General features: G+C 45.4%; 1 protein-coding gene across 4 annotated transcripts in view; it reads right to left on the bottom strand.

Moving 5' to 3' along the window:
• LOC144688382 (arf-GAP with SH3 domain, ANK repeat and PH domain-containing protein 1-like) overlaps positions 1-17,031 on the bottom strand; it is a 258,589-nt gene that overhangs the window by 26,518 nt on the left and 215,040 nt on the right. For 3 of the 4 annotated variants that reach the window (XM_078554855.1, XM_078554858.1, XM_078554859.1), the window contains 5 exons: positions 9,274-9,389; positions 5,514-5,581; positions 4,021-4,128; positions 981-1,191; positions 422-619 (listed from right to left, as the gene is read on the bottom strand). In XM_078554855.1, coding sequence (XP_078410981.1) covers positions 422-619; positions 981-1,191; positions 4,021-4,128; positions 5,514-5,581; positions 9,274-9,389 — 701 coding nt within the window. The remainder of the gene's footprint in view (positions 1-421; positions 620-980; positions 1,192-4,020; positions 4,129-5,513; positions 5,582-9,273; positions 9,390-17,031) is intronic. The other variant, XM_078554857.1, reaches the window with a different exon arrangement.

Genomic DNA, 17,031 nt, shown 5'->3' on the forward strand with positions numbered 1-17,031 from the left:
AAAGAAATATCTGGGGACAGCATTTTTATGAGGTACGCTTTCAGGTGCATGGTTGTGCTGCATGGACCTTTTTTGCAGCTTTCTTTTATTATTTGGAGGTCTGCAGCTCCCTAAGGCAGCTGTCTGCCTTCAAGGAGCTCAGTGGAAGTGCTCACCTGCGCCCGCGGTGACGTCGTCACCTGCCCTCTTCCTGCCCCCACCCTGGCAACACTGGGCTCTTCAGCGCGCTTTTCACGCTGGCTGGCTATCAATTGGCCAGCGTGAAATCGTGGTCAGGGGCCAGTTGCCCGTCTGCTCCCGGGCCCACCGATCGCGCACGCCTGGTGAGGGAAAAATTCAGGCCCAAGTTCTTTCTCAATTTACTCTTTAAATTACCAGTATAAATAAAACTGAGAATACCCTGCTACTTTCAAAAACGTACCAAATGAGGATTGCTTGCGACTCAGCGGGCTATGAGGTACTCCTGGAGTGGGTTCAGATAATGTCCGTTTATGCTTGGTTGTCAGTGGGGGCAGAGGTGGACGTTTCTTAGTTGAAGGGTTGTCTGAGGTAAAGGCTGCAGATCCAGCAGAAGGATTGAAGATAGGAAGTGGTGGAGGAGGAGGCGGAACATTTGGGGCTACAAAAACATCAAAGTCCATATAAATTAACTTTGCATAAATATTTTATTTATGTTGAACAATTTCCTAATATTGAGTTGCATTACAATTCACTCATCTCTAAAACCATGTAAGATTACTGAATATTACAGTTTGATAGCAGAAAATTTAGCTAAGATTCAAGTATTCTGAACAATTATGGCATTACAGGAAAAGGACTTGTAATATGTGTTCACTGCTAGATGGTTTTTAACTATTCACGTATGTCTCAGATGCATTTATGGCCCTTTTTCATGTTTAACAGTCATTAGGTTTCAGAAGTAATTGTATCTGAGAACACTATGTAACAGCTAATGGCGCTGTTAGTTATCAAATCCGAACCTTTGATGGGGATTCTGGGAGGAATAGGAGGACCCTCTGACGAAGGAGATTCTATATTGCGTGCCTGCTCACGTCGGCGATCACGTGGTATGCTGGAAGAGTCTTTGCTGATGGCCACTGTGTTAGGCTTCTCTGAGCTCAGAGACTGTTTGCTAGCAGGCTGGTAACAACTGTACGGCCGAAGAGAACGTTCCCTTTTAACAGGTCCCTGCTTTTTGAACAGAAGAACAGAAATCTTTCACAATATTACAAACTATTTTGTAAAAAAATAATATTGTAAGTAATAAAACATTTTCAGAGGGAACGTACTAGTTGTTAGCCTGAGCTACTGCGAAAGGGATTGCAGTGGGGAGAGTAAGAAAATAACCTGCACTCAACATTTCAGTCAAACAAATGGGCACTAATAAAATTAGTCAAAGATACATCATTAAGTCTTGTTTTCACTAGGTACACTACAAAATGCAACTAAATACATACAGATGGCAAAAGTTGCTTCACTTATAAATTGGTCCTAGTAGTTTTGCAATATTCTCAGCATACTTTGTGCAATAGTTTACAATAGGTAATAGCAAATTGGCAACCCGTTTTACATCTTTCCTGATTTTTATTTCTGTGGCATTAGATACACAATCTGTTTTACATCATCACACACATAAATCTTTATTATTCTTCAACAGGACATGGGCGTCACCAGCATTTGTTGTCCATCCCTAATTGCCCTTGAACTGAGTGACTTGCTAGGCCATTTCAGAGGATGGTTAACAGTCAGCCACATTGCTGTGGATCACAGCTAAGGATGGCAGATTACCTAAAGGACAGTTGTGATCCAGATGGGCTTTTATGACAATCGATGATAGTTTCATGGTCACCATTACTGAGACTAGCTTGCAACTCCAGAGTTTTTTTATTAATTGCATTTTAAATTCCACTAGTTACTGTGGTGGGATTTGAACCTGTGTCCCCAGAGCATTAGCTTGGGCCTCTGGATTACTAGTCCAATGACATTACCACCATGCTACCATCTCCCCTTACTCTACTACTATTAAAAGTTTGGAATGCTTTTTAAACATTTGCTGGTGGACGTAGGAGTACTTTTTTGCAGTGGACCTGTGCCCATTAGGTGCTGGATTGTAACTGTTATTTGATATAAGGCACTATTATCTGATTGATCTGTCGTGGATTTCTACAGGGCTAATTTTAACTCAGGGTGGAAAGCAGAGCTGTGCCCCACCAACATCACCAGCCGCCCCCCACAATGTGAGGCTCATGAGATTTTAACTCCAGGCATTACTTGCACGATCTGACTTTGAGTCCTGCCTGAAGTTGGTGGGAATTATGTCATCATTGGCAGGCAATGTCCAAATTGGTAAGTGATTAGGCTGCCACCAGGGACCCATAGAAATGGTCCCCAATAAGGTAAGTACAGACTGGAAGGAAGAGTGGAGGGGTTTGATAAATCTGTGATCAGAAATGGAAAATCTTGGAGCAGGAGAGGCCCAAAATATCTTGTGGGCCAGGAGCAGCAGGATAAGTACTGGCTCACAAATAATATTTAATTTTTTAAAAAACAATCACTTACATTAGCCTGTCTTATTGCTGGTACCAGCTTATGCTGGAGGGTCGGAAACACCGACGTGGTTAGACAACGTGGTTAAAATAGTATGCGCATTCTGATAACGCCACTGAGAAGTGACAGTGAAATTTAAATGAGGACTCTGCTTCTTTGCTGTTGGCAGCCTTTCACTGTCTGAATTCAACGCTGGAGGGAAGGGATGTGTTGGGGAATTGCAGAGGAAATTGGGGGGTGCAGTTTAAAATCACCCCATAGGATACAGAAGTGAAAAACATGGGCTTAATTGCTGCATCATACAGTCCCTTAAAAGAGAATTTGTACAAATGTGGATTAATTAAGGAAAGCAGGCACAGATTTGTTAAATTATATTTAACTAACATGATTGAGTTTTTTTGATGAGGTAATAGAGAAAGTTGTTGAGGGTAATGGCTGATGTGGCGTACATAGGCTTCCAAAAGGCACTTGATAAAGTACCACATTATAGACTTGCCAGCGAAGTTGAAGCCCCTGGAATGAAAGGGATAGTGGCATCACAGATAACAAATTGGCTAAGTGACAGGAAACAGAGCAGTGGTGAATGGTTGTTTGTCGGATTGGTGGAAGTCATACAGATTAGGAAGAAAGTGAAGGCTTTAGAGAAAGTGCAGAAAAGATTTACGAGAATGTTCCAGGGATCAATTACATGGATAGATCTGCAGAATCTGGGGCTATTCTCTTTAGCCAAGAGAAAGTTGAGAGAAGGTTTTGATAAACATACAAACGTATGAGTTATGAGCAGGAGTAGGCCACTCAGCCCTTCAAGCCTGCTCCAGCATACATTAAGATCATGGCTGATTTGACTGTAACCTCAACTCCACATTCCCACCTACCCCGGTAACTTTTCATCCCTTGCTTATCAATAATCTATCTACCTCTGCCTTAAAGATATTCAAAGACTCTGCTACCACTGCCTTTTAAGTTCCAAAGACTCATGACCCTCTGAGAGAAAAAAATTCTCCTCATCTCTGTCTTAAATGGGCCACCTCTTATTTTTAAATAGTGACCGTTACGAGGTGTTCAAAATCATGAGGGGTCTAGACAGAGGAGATAGAGAGGAATTTGTTTTCATTGGTGGAAGGATCGAGAACCAGAGGACACCAATTTAAGGTGAATGGCAACAGAATCAATGCTGACATAAGGAAAAACCTTTTTTTTTTTACACAGTGGATGGTTAGGGTCTGGAACACACTACCTGAGATTGTGGTGGAGGCAGTGTCAATCATGACTTTCAAAAGGGAATTGGATAAGCACCTAAGCAGAAATAATTTTCAGGGTTATGGGGAAAAGGTGGAGGAGTAGCAGTAGCTGAGTTCCTCTTGCAGAGGGGCAACATGGACATGATGGGCCAAATGTCTTTCTTTGTGCTGTAACCATTCTATGATTCTATTCTATGAGTTTATTTTCAAATAAAAATAGAAATAAACTGACCTTATCATCAAGATCATCATCACTCTCATAATAATCATCCTGTCCCAGTCGCCATTCATACTCCACATTAGTGTGTAGATTAAACTGGTGTAGCTTTGCCTGAGTCAACTTTCAAACAAACAGAGGGAGATTAGGATTATTAGATAATTAATAATTTTAGAAAAGGAAGCAATAAATCTCCAAAGCACAAAACAAATATTTTATTTTGTATGTCTTCCCCTCCATTTTTTCCCTTCTTATCTGAAAATCGTGATTCCATTAAACTGAAGCCCTTTGTTTACATACCCATGAGTATTTTTCACATCTGCATCTGAACAGCCATTATTTTTTGGATTATTTGACTGTGGAGGTCATTGAAGTACTTAGAAAATGCTGTACGATCAAAGGTGTCATCTTTTGGATGAGACACTAAACCAAGGACCCTTTTACCCTCTCAGGTGAACTATTTTAAAGAAGAACAAGAGAACCTCCCCGGTGCCCTGGTCAATGTTTATCCCTCAAACAACATCAATAAACTAAAAGATTTTCTAGTTCTTATCACATTGCTCTTTTGGGATCTTATTCCATGCAAATTGGCTGTCATCATTCCTACACTACAGTGGTGACTTTCTTTCTCTCTACCCACCTCTCCTGCTACAGAACTAGAATCACAGCACTTCAAAAGGCAAATCACTGTGTTAAGTATTTTGAATTGTTCCAACATGCTAAGGTTCTTTATAGAAAATAATACTTGAATTATATTCAATAATTTATTTCAATCAAGGCAATAAATAGAAAGAAAAAATAAATCACTATTTTCACCTGTAAATATGTATGAGTATAGCAGATCACCGAATTCAATGATTGACTAATTCTGATATTGCCTGGCATGATGTATACATAAGCCAGAAAAACAAATTAATATCTGTTGGACGTTCCCCAATTAATCCAGAAACTGGTTTCCACAATTTGTCAACACAGAGGCAACCATTTTTTGTCACCCATTCTAATGACTGGTCAATCAGCTTTGTTGACATATTCCTTGATTTTATTGGATTAGTAAAGGAACTTTCCAAACCTGTGACCTCTACCACCTAGGACTAGGGCAGCAGGTGCATGGGAACACCACCATCTGCAAATTTCCTTCCAAGCGACGCACTATCCTAAGTTGGAACTTTATTGCTGTTCCTTCACTATCGCTGGGTCAAAATCCTGGAACTCCCTCCCTAACAGCATTGTGGGTGTACCTACACCACATGGACCACAGCGGTTCAAGAAGGCAGCTTACCACCACCTTCTCAAGGGCAATTAGGGACGGGCAATAAATGCTGGCCTAGCCAGCAACACCCACAACCCTTGAATGAATAAAGAAAACTACCCTGCATCACATCTCAACTCTAAGAAGTAGTTAAAACAAACAAACTGATAAGCTAATCAACAACAAACTGATTCTTAAATAGTCAGCCCTCACAAACAGGGTCATTAAGGATTTCTTTATTGTTTTGAACTCTTACCAATTCTTCACAGTGTTGGTATTTCAGTCTCCGAGCAATGTCCATAGCAGTCTCTCTATCTTCATTTGCTGTTGAGAATCAAATACAAAATTTCATGCATAGATTTAAGTTGAATTTTCTTAAGTTGTATTTATTAACTATAGATGGTGATCTTTGAGATCCATTAAAAAGATAAAAACTGCATTACAACAAACTCTTGGACTGCATTTTATATCCCTGTGCCAGGCATATTTTTGGCGGGGGGTTGGGGGGTACGGCAGGTAAAACAGGATGGGTGCCCAACCTACACTTTCCTGCCTACCCAAGTTATCCCCCAAAATACTTTGGGCGCAAGGGCATCAGAATCGGCCACCCGCCATATTTAATAAATAATCAAAGGTCAATTGAGCTTGTTTCCAAGTCAATTAACCAGGATAATAAGCTGCCCATGCCATAATATCATGCCATGCATGGGCAGGCAGGCGGGAGTGGGCAGTCCATTTTTTCAGGCCAATGTGAAAAAAGCAGGAAGGAAGGGGAAGCATGTCATTTGGGGGTGCCCTGAGTGTATCGGGGGCAAACCTTGAAGATGTCATCCCACTTGTTCCTCACCACTTGCCCTCCAAAGCCTGGTCCCCACAAGCCGCCTCTCACCCCTCCCTGGACTTTCGGATCCTTCCTCACCCCAAAAGCCTGGGATTTACCCGGGGAAGAATTTTGCGTTCCCCCACCAGTGGGTTTGTAGGCGGTGGGTGGCTTTAAAACTTTTTTGGATGGCTTTCCCACCAGGCTCCCGCCTGCCCCGACCTTTCTGCAATTTTACACTGGGACAGACAAGGCCTAGGCTGGCCTGCCGCCCTTCCCAATTGAGGCCCTTCTGGGACCAATTATTGACCACTTAAGGGCAGTTTCCCTTGAGAGGTTGTTTCCCCTTGTGGGAGAGCCTAGGACCAGGGGGCATAATCTCAGAGTAAGGGGGCACCCATTAAAACAGAGATGAGGAGGAATTTCTTCTCTCAGAGGGTAGTCAATCTGTGAAATTCTTTACTGCAGAGGTCTGTAGAGGCCGGGTCGTTGAGTATATTCAAGGCTAAGATAGACAGATTTTTAATCAGTAAGGGAATCAAGGGTGATGGGGAAAAGGCAGGAAAGTGGAGTTGAGGATTATCAGATCAGCCATGATCTTATTGAATGGCAGAGCAGTCTCGATGGGCCAAATGGCCTACTTCTGCTCCTACGTCTTGTGGTCTTACGGTCAGTACTGTTAGGAAGGGAGTTCCAGGATTTTGACCTAGCAACAGTGAATGAACAGTGATATAGTTCCAAGTCAGGATGATGTGTGGCTTGGAGGGGAACTTGAAGGTGGTAGTGTTCCCATTCATCTGCTGCCCTTGTCTTTCTAGTTGGTAGAGGTTGTGGTTTGAAAAGTGCTGTCTAAGTAGCCTTAGTGAGTTGCTGCAGGACATCTTGCAGAACCCAAACTGAGCAGTCACTGAACAGGTTATTTCTGAGTAAGTACCGACTTACCATATCACTGTCGACAACACCTTCCATCGCTTTGCTGATGATCAGGAGTAGACTGATCTTGGCTGGGTTGGATTTGTCCTGCTTTTTGTGGACAGGACATACCTGGGCAATTTTTCACATTGCTGGGTAGATGCGAATGTTGTAACTATACTGGAACAGCTTGGCTAGGGGCACGGCTAGTTCTGGAGCACAAGTCCTCAGTATTATTGCCAGAATGTTGTCAGGGCCCTTGGTGCCTTTGCAGTATCCAGTGCCTTCAGCCGTTTCTTGATATTGTGGAGTGAATCGAATTGGCTGAAGACTGGCAGCTGTGATGCTGGGGACCTGAAGAAGAGGCCGAGATGGATCATCCACTCGACAGTTCAGGCTGACAATGGTTGCAGTTACTTCAACCTTGTCTTTTGCACTGATGTGCTGGGCTCTCCCATCATTGAGGATGTAGATACTTATGGAGCCACCTCCTCCAGTTAGTTGTTTAATTATCCACCACCATTCACGACTGGATGTGGCACGACTGCAGAACTTAGATCTGGTCTGTTGGTTGTGGGATTGCTTAGCTCTGTCCATTGTATGCTGCTTCCACTGTATGGCATGCAAGTAGTCCCGTGTTGTAGCTTCACCAAGTTGACACCTCATTTTTAGGTATGCCTGGTGCTGCTCCTGGCATGTCCTCCTGCACTCTTCATTGAACCAGGGTTGATCCTCTGGCTTGATGGTAATGATGGTAGAGTGGGGGATATGCTGGACTATGAGGTTAAAGATTGTGGTTGAATACAATTCTGCTGCTGCTGCTGGCCCACAATGCCTCATGATTGCCCATTTTTGAGTTGCTAAATCTATTTGAAATGTATCCCATTTAGCATGGTGATAGTGCCACACAACACAACAGAAGGTAGCCTCAATGTGAGGATAGGACTTCGTCGCCACAAGTATTATGTGGTTGTCACTCCTATTGATGCTGTCATGGAGAGATGCATCTGCGACAGGTAGATTACTGAGGAGGAGGTTAAGTAGGTTTTACCCTCAGCACCTGCCGCAGGCTCAGTCTAGCACCTATGTCCTGTAGGACTTGGCCAGCTTGGTCAATATCGATGCTACTGAGCCACTCTTGGCGATCGACATTGAAGTTCCCCATCCAGAGTACATTCTGTGGTTTTGTACAATGCTTCTACCAAGTGGTGTTCATCATGAAGGAGTACTAATTTGTCAGCTGAGGGGAGAGTACGGGGGTGGCGGTAGGAGGTAATCAGCAAGAGGTTTCCTGGCCCATATTTGACCTGCTGCCCAAGACTTCATGGGGTCTGAAGTCAACATTGAGGATTCCCAGGACAACTCCCTCCCAACTGTATACTACCGTGCCCTGCTGGGTCTGTCCTGTCGGTGGGACTGGACATACACAGGGATGGTGATGATGGTGTCTGGGACATTGTAAGGTCTGATTTCATAAGTATGACTATGTCAGGCTGTTGCTTGACTAGCCTGTGGGACAGCTCTCCCAATTTTGGCACAAACCTCCAGATGTTAGTCAGGAGGACTTTGCAGGGTCGACAGGGCTGGGTGTGTTTACTGGTGCCTAGGTCAATGCCAGGTGATCCATCTGGTTTCATTCCTCATTGCTTTTTCTGTAGCAATTTGATACAAATGGCTAGGCCATTTCAGAGCCAACCACATTGCTGTGGGTCTGGAGTCACGTGTAGGCCAGACCAGGGTGGCAGATTTGGTCCCCTAAAGGACATTAGATTTGCCAGAGTGTTGCTGCATCCTCTTAGGTGGGGTAGAGGAGTAGGTGACCTGTCCAAGGGGGGGAAGCAGTGGCAATGCTTCTGGTCAACAGAGAGATAGAATGGAGACTGTGGAGAGGGCAAGTTCTGCACCATGTCCTCTGCCAACTTGGACTTGGGTTCCTCCATGCTCCTTGACAGTGACTGGAGTCTGCCTGGGAAGCTAGCCAAGGTACTCAGCATCTCAGTGTTCCCAGACTATTGCTGTTTCTGTCTGAAGTAGAAATAAAAGGGAAAATGGTTACTGGAGAGATGAATGGGACTACCACTGAGCTCCCCAACCTTACTTGGGTAATTGACTGCATTCATTGTCAACCATCACAAGTTTCACACAGTAAGTGATGAGAACTACTACCTGTAAGGCTGCCTGAAGTTCTGGACATCTATAGCAAAGCCATATTATAAAAAAGTTAGTTGTTTGCTGCAGAGATATGAGAATATATTACAATGGAACTGACTGTTGCGGTACTTACGAATAGTGGTGTCGGCCTTGGCTCTCAGGAGTAGTTTGAGGCATTCTGTTTTATTGAATAGACAGGAGTAATGAACAGCTGTGTTTCCTTTCATGGTCTGCTTGCTAAGATTTCCACTAGGATATATAAAAACAACCAGTCACGCCATTCCTGATAAGTCAACATAGGTCATCTCCTCTCCCAAAACATTATACAAAACTTGGCCCCTGAGAAAGAGTACCTTTGACTGTATAATTTGGGATAGTACCTATAAGTAACAGTACTATCTTTAAACTGTGAATCTTACAATGTACTACAGAAAATAAATCTAGTTATTTAAACCTGTAGACTATGACTGGATTATGCATCTTGCTTGTGCATAGTCATGCAGGTACTATTTGTCTGAAAATTTACTTGGGCATTCCTTCCCTCTTCCTCCCTGGAGATTAGTGAATATGCTAATGCAATTTTTCACATTGATTGAAGGGTGGAAGCTACCACAATAAAGAGAATGATGCTTAGCAGAAAGTCGATGCACACCCTGCAATTCAATCAGGCTGGTCTGGAATGCACAAATTCAGCTAATGCAACTGATTCTGGATTGATTACCTCCTTCAATATAAGCTCCAACATGGTAATAGGCAATTCTGAACAAACACTTATCATGCATTCAGTACTGTTAACAAACTGAAGGAGTGGCAAGAAATTGGCAGGCAATCTGATCAAGATGTAGACTAGATACTGGGCAGGATTTTTCCATCCTGACTCGGGGTCAAAGTGTGTCAAGCAGGCTTTAAAATGGCAGACGGGACCCACATCTGGCATTCCCACTTGCATTCTCAGCACTGGTAATTTTCACCTGCATGGGATATGGGGGTGGGTAGGAAGCCTGTACACCATTGTCCCAACGTTGCCTGCACCATTGCGGAAGTGGACATTTTAGGCCTTCCGCAATTTTCATGGAGTCAGGCTGGTTTTGGAAGGCGACATGAACCAAGGTGTAGTCATGGTTTGGGGTCAAGAACCATATCAAAGGTAAGTACAAAAGGTGTAGCCATTTCACATGTCATAATGAAATGTGGTAACGTAAGTTATATATATTTTTAACACAGTGAGTGATGATAAGGCTTTGTTTTGAAAAGGTAAGTGACCATTAAATAACATGGTTGCCAGGTTGTCACTTCTGACATCTGGCAAGCTGTGAAGGGAATGAACAGCACTGTGGAAATGGGAAAGTCTGCAGTTGCATTAGAGTACATTATCCACTGGATAAACTGGTTACTGTTCCATTCTTTTTGGTATAGAACATGTTCCCCCGCATGCTGTTTTATTCTTCGAGTGGGTTGGTCACCCCATCCAACCTCTGCTAAAACATGAAGTGGGCGGGTTTGAGGCAGGCTTGAGTCGGAATTCAGGTTGTTAACACAATAACCACCTACCCACTATTTTGTATTATGCATTTTGGAACTGACAAGGTTGGATGCAATGATAATTCTATTTATAATCTTGGTATGATCCCAAGAGGAGTGTTATATACAGTTCTGTGTTTGACAATAGAAAGGATTTTGAGGCCATTGAAGGTACAGTTCAGATTCACCAGATGCTGCCTCAAATAAGGAAATAGTAATATGAAGAAAGACTTAAAAGAAAAAAAGGGCCATTTTTAAGAACAAAACAGAGAAGATTAAGTGATGGGTAAGGATGAATAGATTTTTTAAATTATTAAGAAATGGAACCAAATGGATCAAAACACACTATTTCCACTGGCTGAAGTACATGCAAACATATGAAATAGGAGCAGAAGTAAGCCATTCGGCCCTTCAAGCCTGTTCCGCCATTCAATGAGATCATGACTGATCTGTTTGTGTTTCAAATTCCACATTCCCATCTATCCCCAATAACCTTAGATTATCTTGTCTACCAAGAATCTATCTACCTCTGCCCTAAAAATATTCTATGACCCCACCTCAACTGCCTTCTGAGGCAGAGAGTTCCAAAGTTGCACAACACTCAGGAGAAAAAAAATTCTCCACAGCTCTGTCCTAAAAGGCTGACTCCTAATTTTAAAACAGTGCTCCCTAGTTCTGGACTCCCCCACAAGAGGAAACATCCTTTCCATGTCCACCTTGACAAGACCATTCAGGGTCTTATATACTTCAATAAAGACCAAACAAAAATGAAATAGATCAGAGTTAGTGACTGAAGCAGAGATAATGGACTGAATTTTAATTTACTTGATCCATTGGGAGTAGGGGTGCAGTTGGTAAGGTGCGGGGAACCCAGAGGTTGGGCTGTTGGTTGTATATTAATTGTATTTAATTGCATGAGGGACATTAACTGGGATTTGCTTACGCCCCTTATAAACAAACACTGACTAAAACTTATAGAATCATAGAGGTGTACAGCACATAAAAGGCCCTTTGGCCCATTGAGTCTGTGCCGGTCAAACAAGTACCTAACTATTCTAATCCCATTTTCCAGCACTAGGCCCATAGCCTTGTATGCCATGGCATCGCAAGTGCACATACAAATACGTCTTAAATGTTATGAGGGTTTCTGCCTCTACCACCCTTTCAGGCAGTGAGTTCCAGATTTCCACTGCCCTCTGGGTGAAAAAATTCTTCCTCACATCCTCTCTAAACTTCCTGCTCCTTACCTTAAATCTATGCCCCCTGGGTTATTGATCCCTCCACCAAGGGGAAAAGTTCCTTCCTATCTACCCTATCCATGACCCCTCATAATTTTATACACCTCAATCATGTCTCCCCTCAATCTCCTCTGCTCCAGGGAAAATAACCCCAGTCTATCCAATCTCTCCTCATAACTAAAACTCTCCAGGCAACATCCTGGTAAATCTCCTCTGCACTCTCTAGTGCAATCACATCCTTCCTATAATGCGGATTCCAGAACTGCACGCAATACTCTAGCTGTGGCCTAACCAGTGATTTATACACTTCCAGCATAACCTCCCTGCTCCCATATTCTACAACTCAGCTAATAAAGGCAAGTATCCCATATGTCTTCTTAACCACCTTATCTACCTGTCCCACTACCTTAAGGGTCCGGTGGACATGCACACCAAGGTCCCTCTGATCCTCGGTACTTCCCAGGGTCTTGCCATTCATCGTGTATTCCCGTGCCTTGTTTGTCCTGTCCAACTGCATCACCTCACATTTATCCAGATTAAATTCATTTGCCACTGATCAGCCAATCTGACCAGCCTGTCTATACCCTCGTGTAATCTAAGGCTATCCTTCTCACTATTTACCACCGTATCAATTTTCGTGTCATCCGTGAACTTACTGATCAACCCTCCTACATTCAAGGCTAAATCGTTTATATATACCACAAACAGCAAGGGACCCAATACCAATCCCTGTGGAACCCCACTGGACACAGGCATCCAGTCACAAAAACACCCCTCGATCATCACCCTCTGCTTCCTGCCACTCAGCCAATTCTGGATCCAATTTGCCAAATTGCCTTGGATCCCATATGCTCTCACCTTCATTATCAGTCTCCCATGCGGGACCTTATCAAAAGCCTTGCTGAAGTCCAAGTACACTACATCAAATGCATTGTCCTCATCTACACACCTGGTTACCATTTCGAAAAATTCAATCACATTGGTCAGACATGACCTCCCCTTAACAAAACCATGCTGACTGTCCTTGATTAATCCCTGCCTCTCCAAGTGTAGATTAATTCTGTCCCTCAGAATTGCTTCCAATAGTTTCCCCACCACTGACGTTAGACTGATTGGCTTGTAGTTCCCTGGTTTATCCCTTCCTCCCTTCTTGAATAACAGTACTACATTGGCTGTCCTCCAGTCCTCTGGCACCTCTCCTGTGGCCAGAGAGGTATTGAAAATTATTGCCAGTGCCCCTGCTATCTCCTCCCTTGCCTCACTCAATAACCTGGGATACATTTCATCCAGGCCTGGAGATTTATCTACTTTTAAGCCTGCCAGACCACTTAGAACCTCCTCCCTTTCTATGCTAATTTCTTTAATTATATCACAGTCCTTCTGCCTGATTTCTATACCCACATCGTCCCTCTCACTTGTGAACACCGACACTAAGTATTCATTTAGAACCCTACCTACGTCTTCCAGCTCCACACACAAATTACTACTCTGGTCCCACTCTTTCCCTAGTTATCCTCTTACTCTTAATGTGCTTGTAAAATAACTTTGGATTTTCCTTTATTTTACCTGCCAATGTTTTTTCATGCCCCTTTTTGCTCTCCTAATTTCCTTTTTAAGTCCCCCCTAAACATTCTATACTTCTCTAGGGCTTCTGCTGTTTTGAGCCCTCGGTATCCTCCCTTTCTCTCTTTATCCAATCCTGTATATTCCTCGACATCCAGGGTTCCCTGGATTTGTTGGTCACCCGCAATATCCATCCCTGGGTGGGCTCAAACCACCAACCTTTCAGTTAACAGCCAAACGCACTAATCGATTGCACCACAGAGACACTGTGGTTGTTGGTTGAGGAGGTATATTCTTATAATGTGTATCTCCATAAATAAATATAAAAGTGTGCAAAGACTGGTTCCTGTTTCATTCTTCAACAACTGGTTTTTTGGAATAAAACACGTGGTTCCCCGCATGCTATTTTATTCTTGGAGTGGGCTGGTCACCCCACCCAACCATCCCACCTCTGCTAAAACCTGAAGTGGGCGTGTTGGGGGCAGGCTTGAGTTGGAATTCAGGCTGTTAACACAATAACCACCTACCCAAAAATAAACTCCTCCTTAACCCTCCCCACATCATGCTCACACTTAAGAATAGACTAGATAGGAGATGAAGGAAAGGTATAATAAAAGGTGATGGGAACAGAGCAGTGTCATGGAACTGAGAGTACTGCTCTTTGGGGAATTAAAACGACTCCTTGGGCAAAATTTTCTGCCTGTCGGGCTGGCTGTGCTCCTGTGTGGAGCAGGTGTAGACCTGATCACCGCCCGCGCCACCATTTTATGCGGGTGGGCCAATTAAGGCCCGCCCAGCGTGAATCGCAGCTCCCGAGGGCAGTGGGAGTGGGCGGGCGGCGGCGGTACTGCAATGATCACCGGGTCCAGTGGCGACCCGGTGGCCTGTTTTAAAAATCTCCTGCAGTCTTTCAAAGACTGTCAAACCTGGCCAGTGGAAGGGCTCCCCAGAGCGCTGCTGGTGAGCAGGCCAGGCAGGAGGGTAGGGCAGGGGGGCGCTGTGCCCCTCGTTTTTCAGATGATTGTCTTGCTGCCCTCCTCGAGGAGGTGGCAGCACAATGGGAGGTCCTTGTACCCCAGGTCGGGAGGAGGAGGCCCCCACCACATGACCAAACGTGCCTGGGAGGAGGTGGCCAAGATAGTGAGCTCCCATGATGTGGTGTGACGCACGTGGATCCAGTGTCACAAGCGCTTCAATGAACTCTTGCACTCGGGAAGGGTGAGTACCATGTTGGCATTGGTCACTTAACCCAGCAGGTAGGCTTTCCTCCTGGTCGCCCGCACCCCCCCTCTACACACACAACTCTGAGTGTAGTTACTGCATTGAATCATTGATGGCATGTGTTCTTCGCTGGGTAGGCCAGCAGATATTGCCCTTGCCGAAGTCACCCTGAGAGGGTGGTGATGAGGTGGGTTCTGCAGCATGTGGTAGACTGACACCCACATTACTGTTTTGGGGGCAACTTGGAGGATCTGCATTTAGGCGCAGTGCTGGAACTGCAAAGCATGTCAAAGTCAGGGTGCTGACAATCTGGGAGGGAAGCTTTCAGGTGGCAGGGCACCGATCCATCTCCTGCCCCTTGCGTTCCACGTGCTTGTGCCTCCTTGCTTTGCAAGGTTAAACCGTGTGGTGCCAAATGTGATGTAGGCAGCATTTGGCCAAAGGTAGGTGGGGGCACAGGCCTGGCATCTTTGTGTGAGTGTGTGGCAGCTGCAGGGTGAGGAGGCACTGGAGCCCTGCAATGTCCCAATCTGGTTGGGGTGGGACGGCAGCGAAGAGATTCCAGGTACAAGTTGCACTAATCAATGCTCTTCTCTCCTTTTCAGGAGAAGAATGCTCATAATGCCGCTGAGCGGTTGAGGACTGGCGGAGGGCCGGCCCAGTTGGCGATCATTAGCCTTTGATCTGGAGAGGCGCCATGCGCCTACGTCTACTGGTGTCGGTGAGGTTGGGGTGCCACAGTCAGGTATGTTTGCCCAGCACTGAGGTCACCATTAGTGTCCCAGCAGCCATGGCACTGCTGAATGTTCAGTGATTGAAGTTTGTAACATGGCTTGACAATTGCTTATGGAAGGATGAACACATAATGATCCAGGGGACAGGGATGCACAATGACACTGTCTCCACGCTAACTAATCAAATGTCCTTGTTCTTCCTTTTAGCATCACCAGGGCTGGGCTGGCAGGAGGAAACACAGGGGTCCCCTCTCACAGCTGAGAGCCCTGAAGTCTCTGACGCATCAGCGTCACACCATCTCTGCCAGGCAGGCACCAGCGCAGATATTAGCACCTCGATGAGAATTAGATCATCGGCTAGCGTCCCGGGTGCTTCATAGTCGCTAGAGGAGCTGACGGAAACAGAGTGCCCATGGTGCCAGCAGTCGGAGGACTGCAGGGGACCAGGCACATGCTCAGTCGGTGGCTGATGATGTGCCTCTGGAGTCGTCCATGAGGCAGCAAATGCTGGAGGTCCAGTAGGGTGTGCGGGAGGATCTGGGGGAGACACATGAGGCTATGCTTGGCTTGGTCTCCATGGTGGAGGAGTCCACGTGGACCATCGCTGATGCAATGAGTCTCATGGCTGAGCGCCATGTTTCCTCCATGGAGAGAGTGGCGACTTTTGTGGAGAGGCTCCTCCAGGAGACCAATCAGGGCTTCCTGGGATGCCCTCGGACCAGCAAGCCCTCACATCGGCATTGACCTCAGCTGGTCAGTGCCAATGTGGGAGATGGTCTGGGCACCAAGTTTCCCAGCTCAGTGCCCACCATCTACGGTGAACAGGGAGGTCCGAAGTGACCTCACGTTGGTGCAGCAGCTGCCTGTCGTCTCTTCTCAGGGCACTCTGGATGAGGGCAGCAGCTCCTCCGCCCCTCTGCCAGTGACCGTTGCATCCGATGAGGCTGCAGCGACTGGGGAGATGCCAGCTGTGGAACTGGCTGCTCCCTCTCAGGGGGGGCAGCACAGGGGGCCAGAGGATGGCCGCCAAGGTCATCGAGGCCAACAGGACAGCACAGTAAGCAGGCTGTCTCAGATGCCAGTGCCGGCTGGGGGACAGCACCTCGACATTGCACCAAACAGCACAAATTTAAGGCACCTTAGGTACACCACAGGTTTCTCACTGGTGCCTTTGTGTTGCCCTGCAATGAGGTCATGATTCGTTGGTGTGCTGTTTAAGACCTTTGTCAGTTTGTTTCCTTAAGCTCATTTTGTTATATCATTAAATTTAGACATGTAACCATGGCTGAGGATGACTCTTTTCCTCTGCATGTGGATGGTTACCCACGATGTTATGAGTGAGCTTAATTGACAAGGTCTTAGTTAATGTTCCTATCCAGGCAGATTTAGCACTCAGGTGTCGAGTATGGAGCCTGCAGAACAGGCTTGTGTTGAAGGTCCATCTGTGGTGTTCTAGCTGAAGGTTCGTTGGATTAAAGCCTTCCGGGTGTCCTTTACTCCCTGGAGTATGCCCGGGTCAGCGTCTACCCCCTCAGCCTTTCCCTGTGCGTGCTCATCCTCGGACTCACTGCTGGACTCATCGTGTGCAGCCGCAGCCACTGCATCTACATCTTC

The sequence above is a fragment of the Cetorhinus maximus genome, chromosome 13 (assembly GCF_964194155.1).
Source record: "Cetorhinus maximus chromosome 13, sCetMax3.hap1.1, whole genome shotgun sequence".
NCBI lineage: Eukaryota > Metazoa > Chordata > Chondrichthyes > Lamniformes > Cetorhinidae > Cetorhinus > Cetorhinus maximus.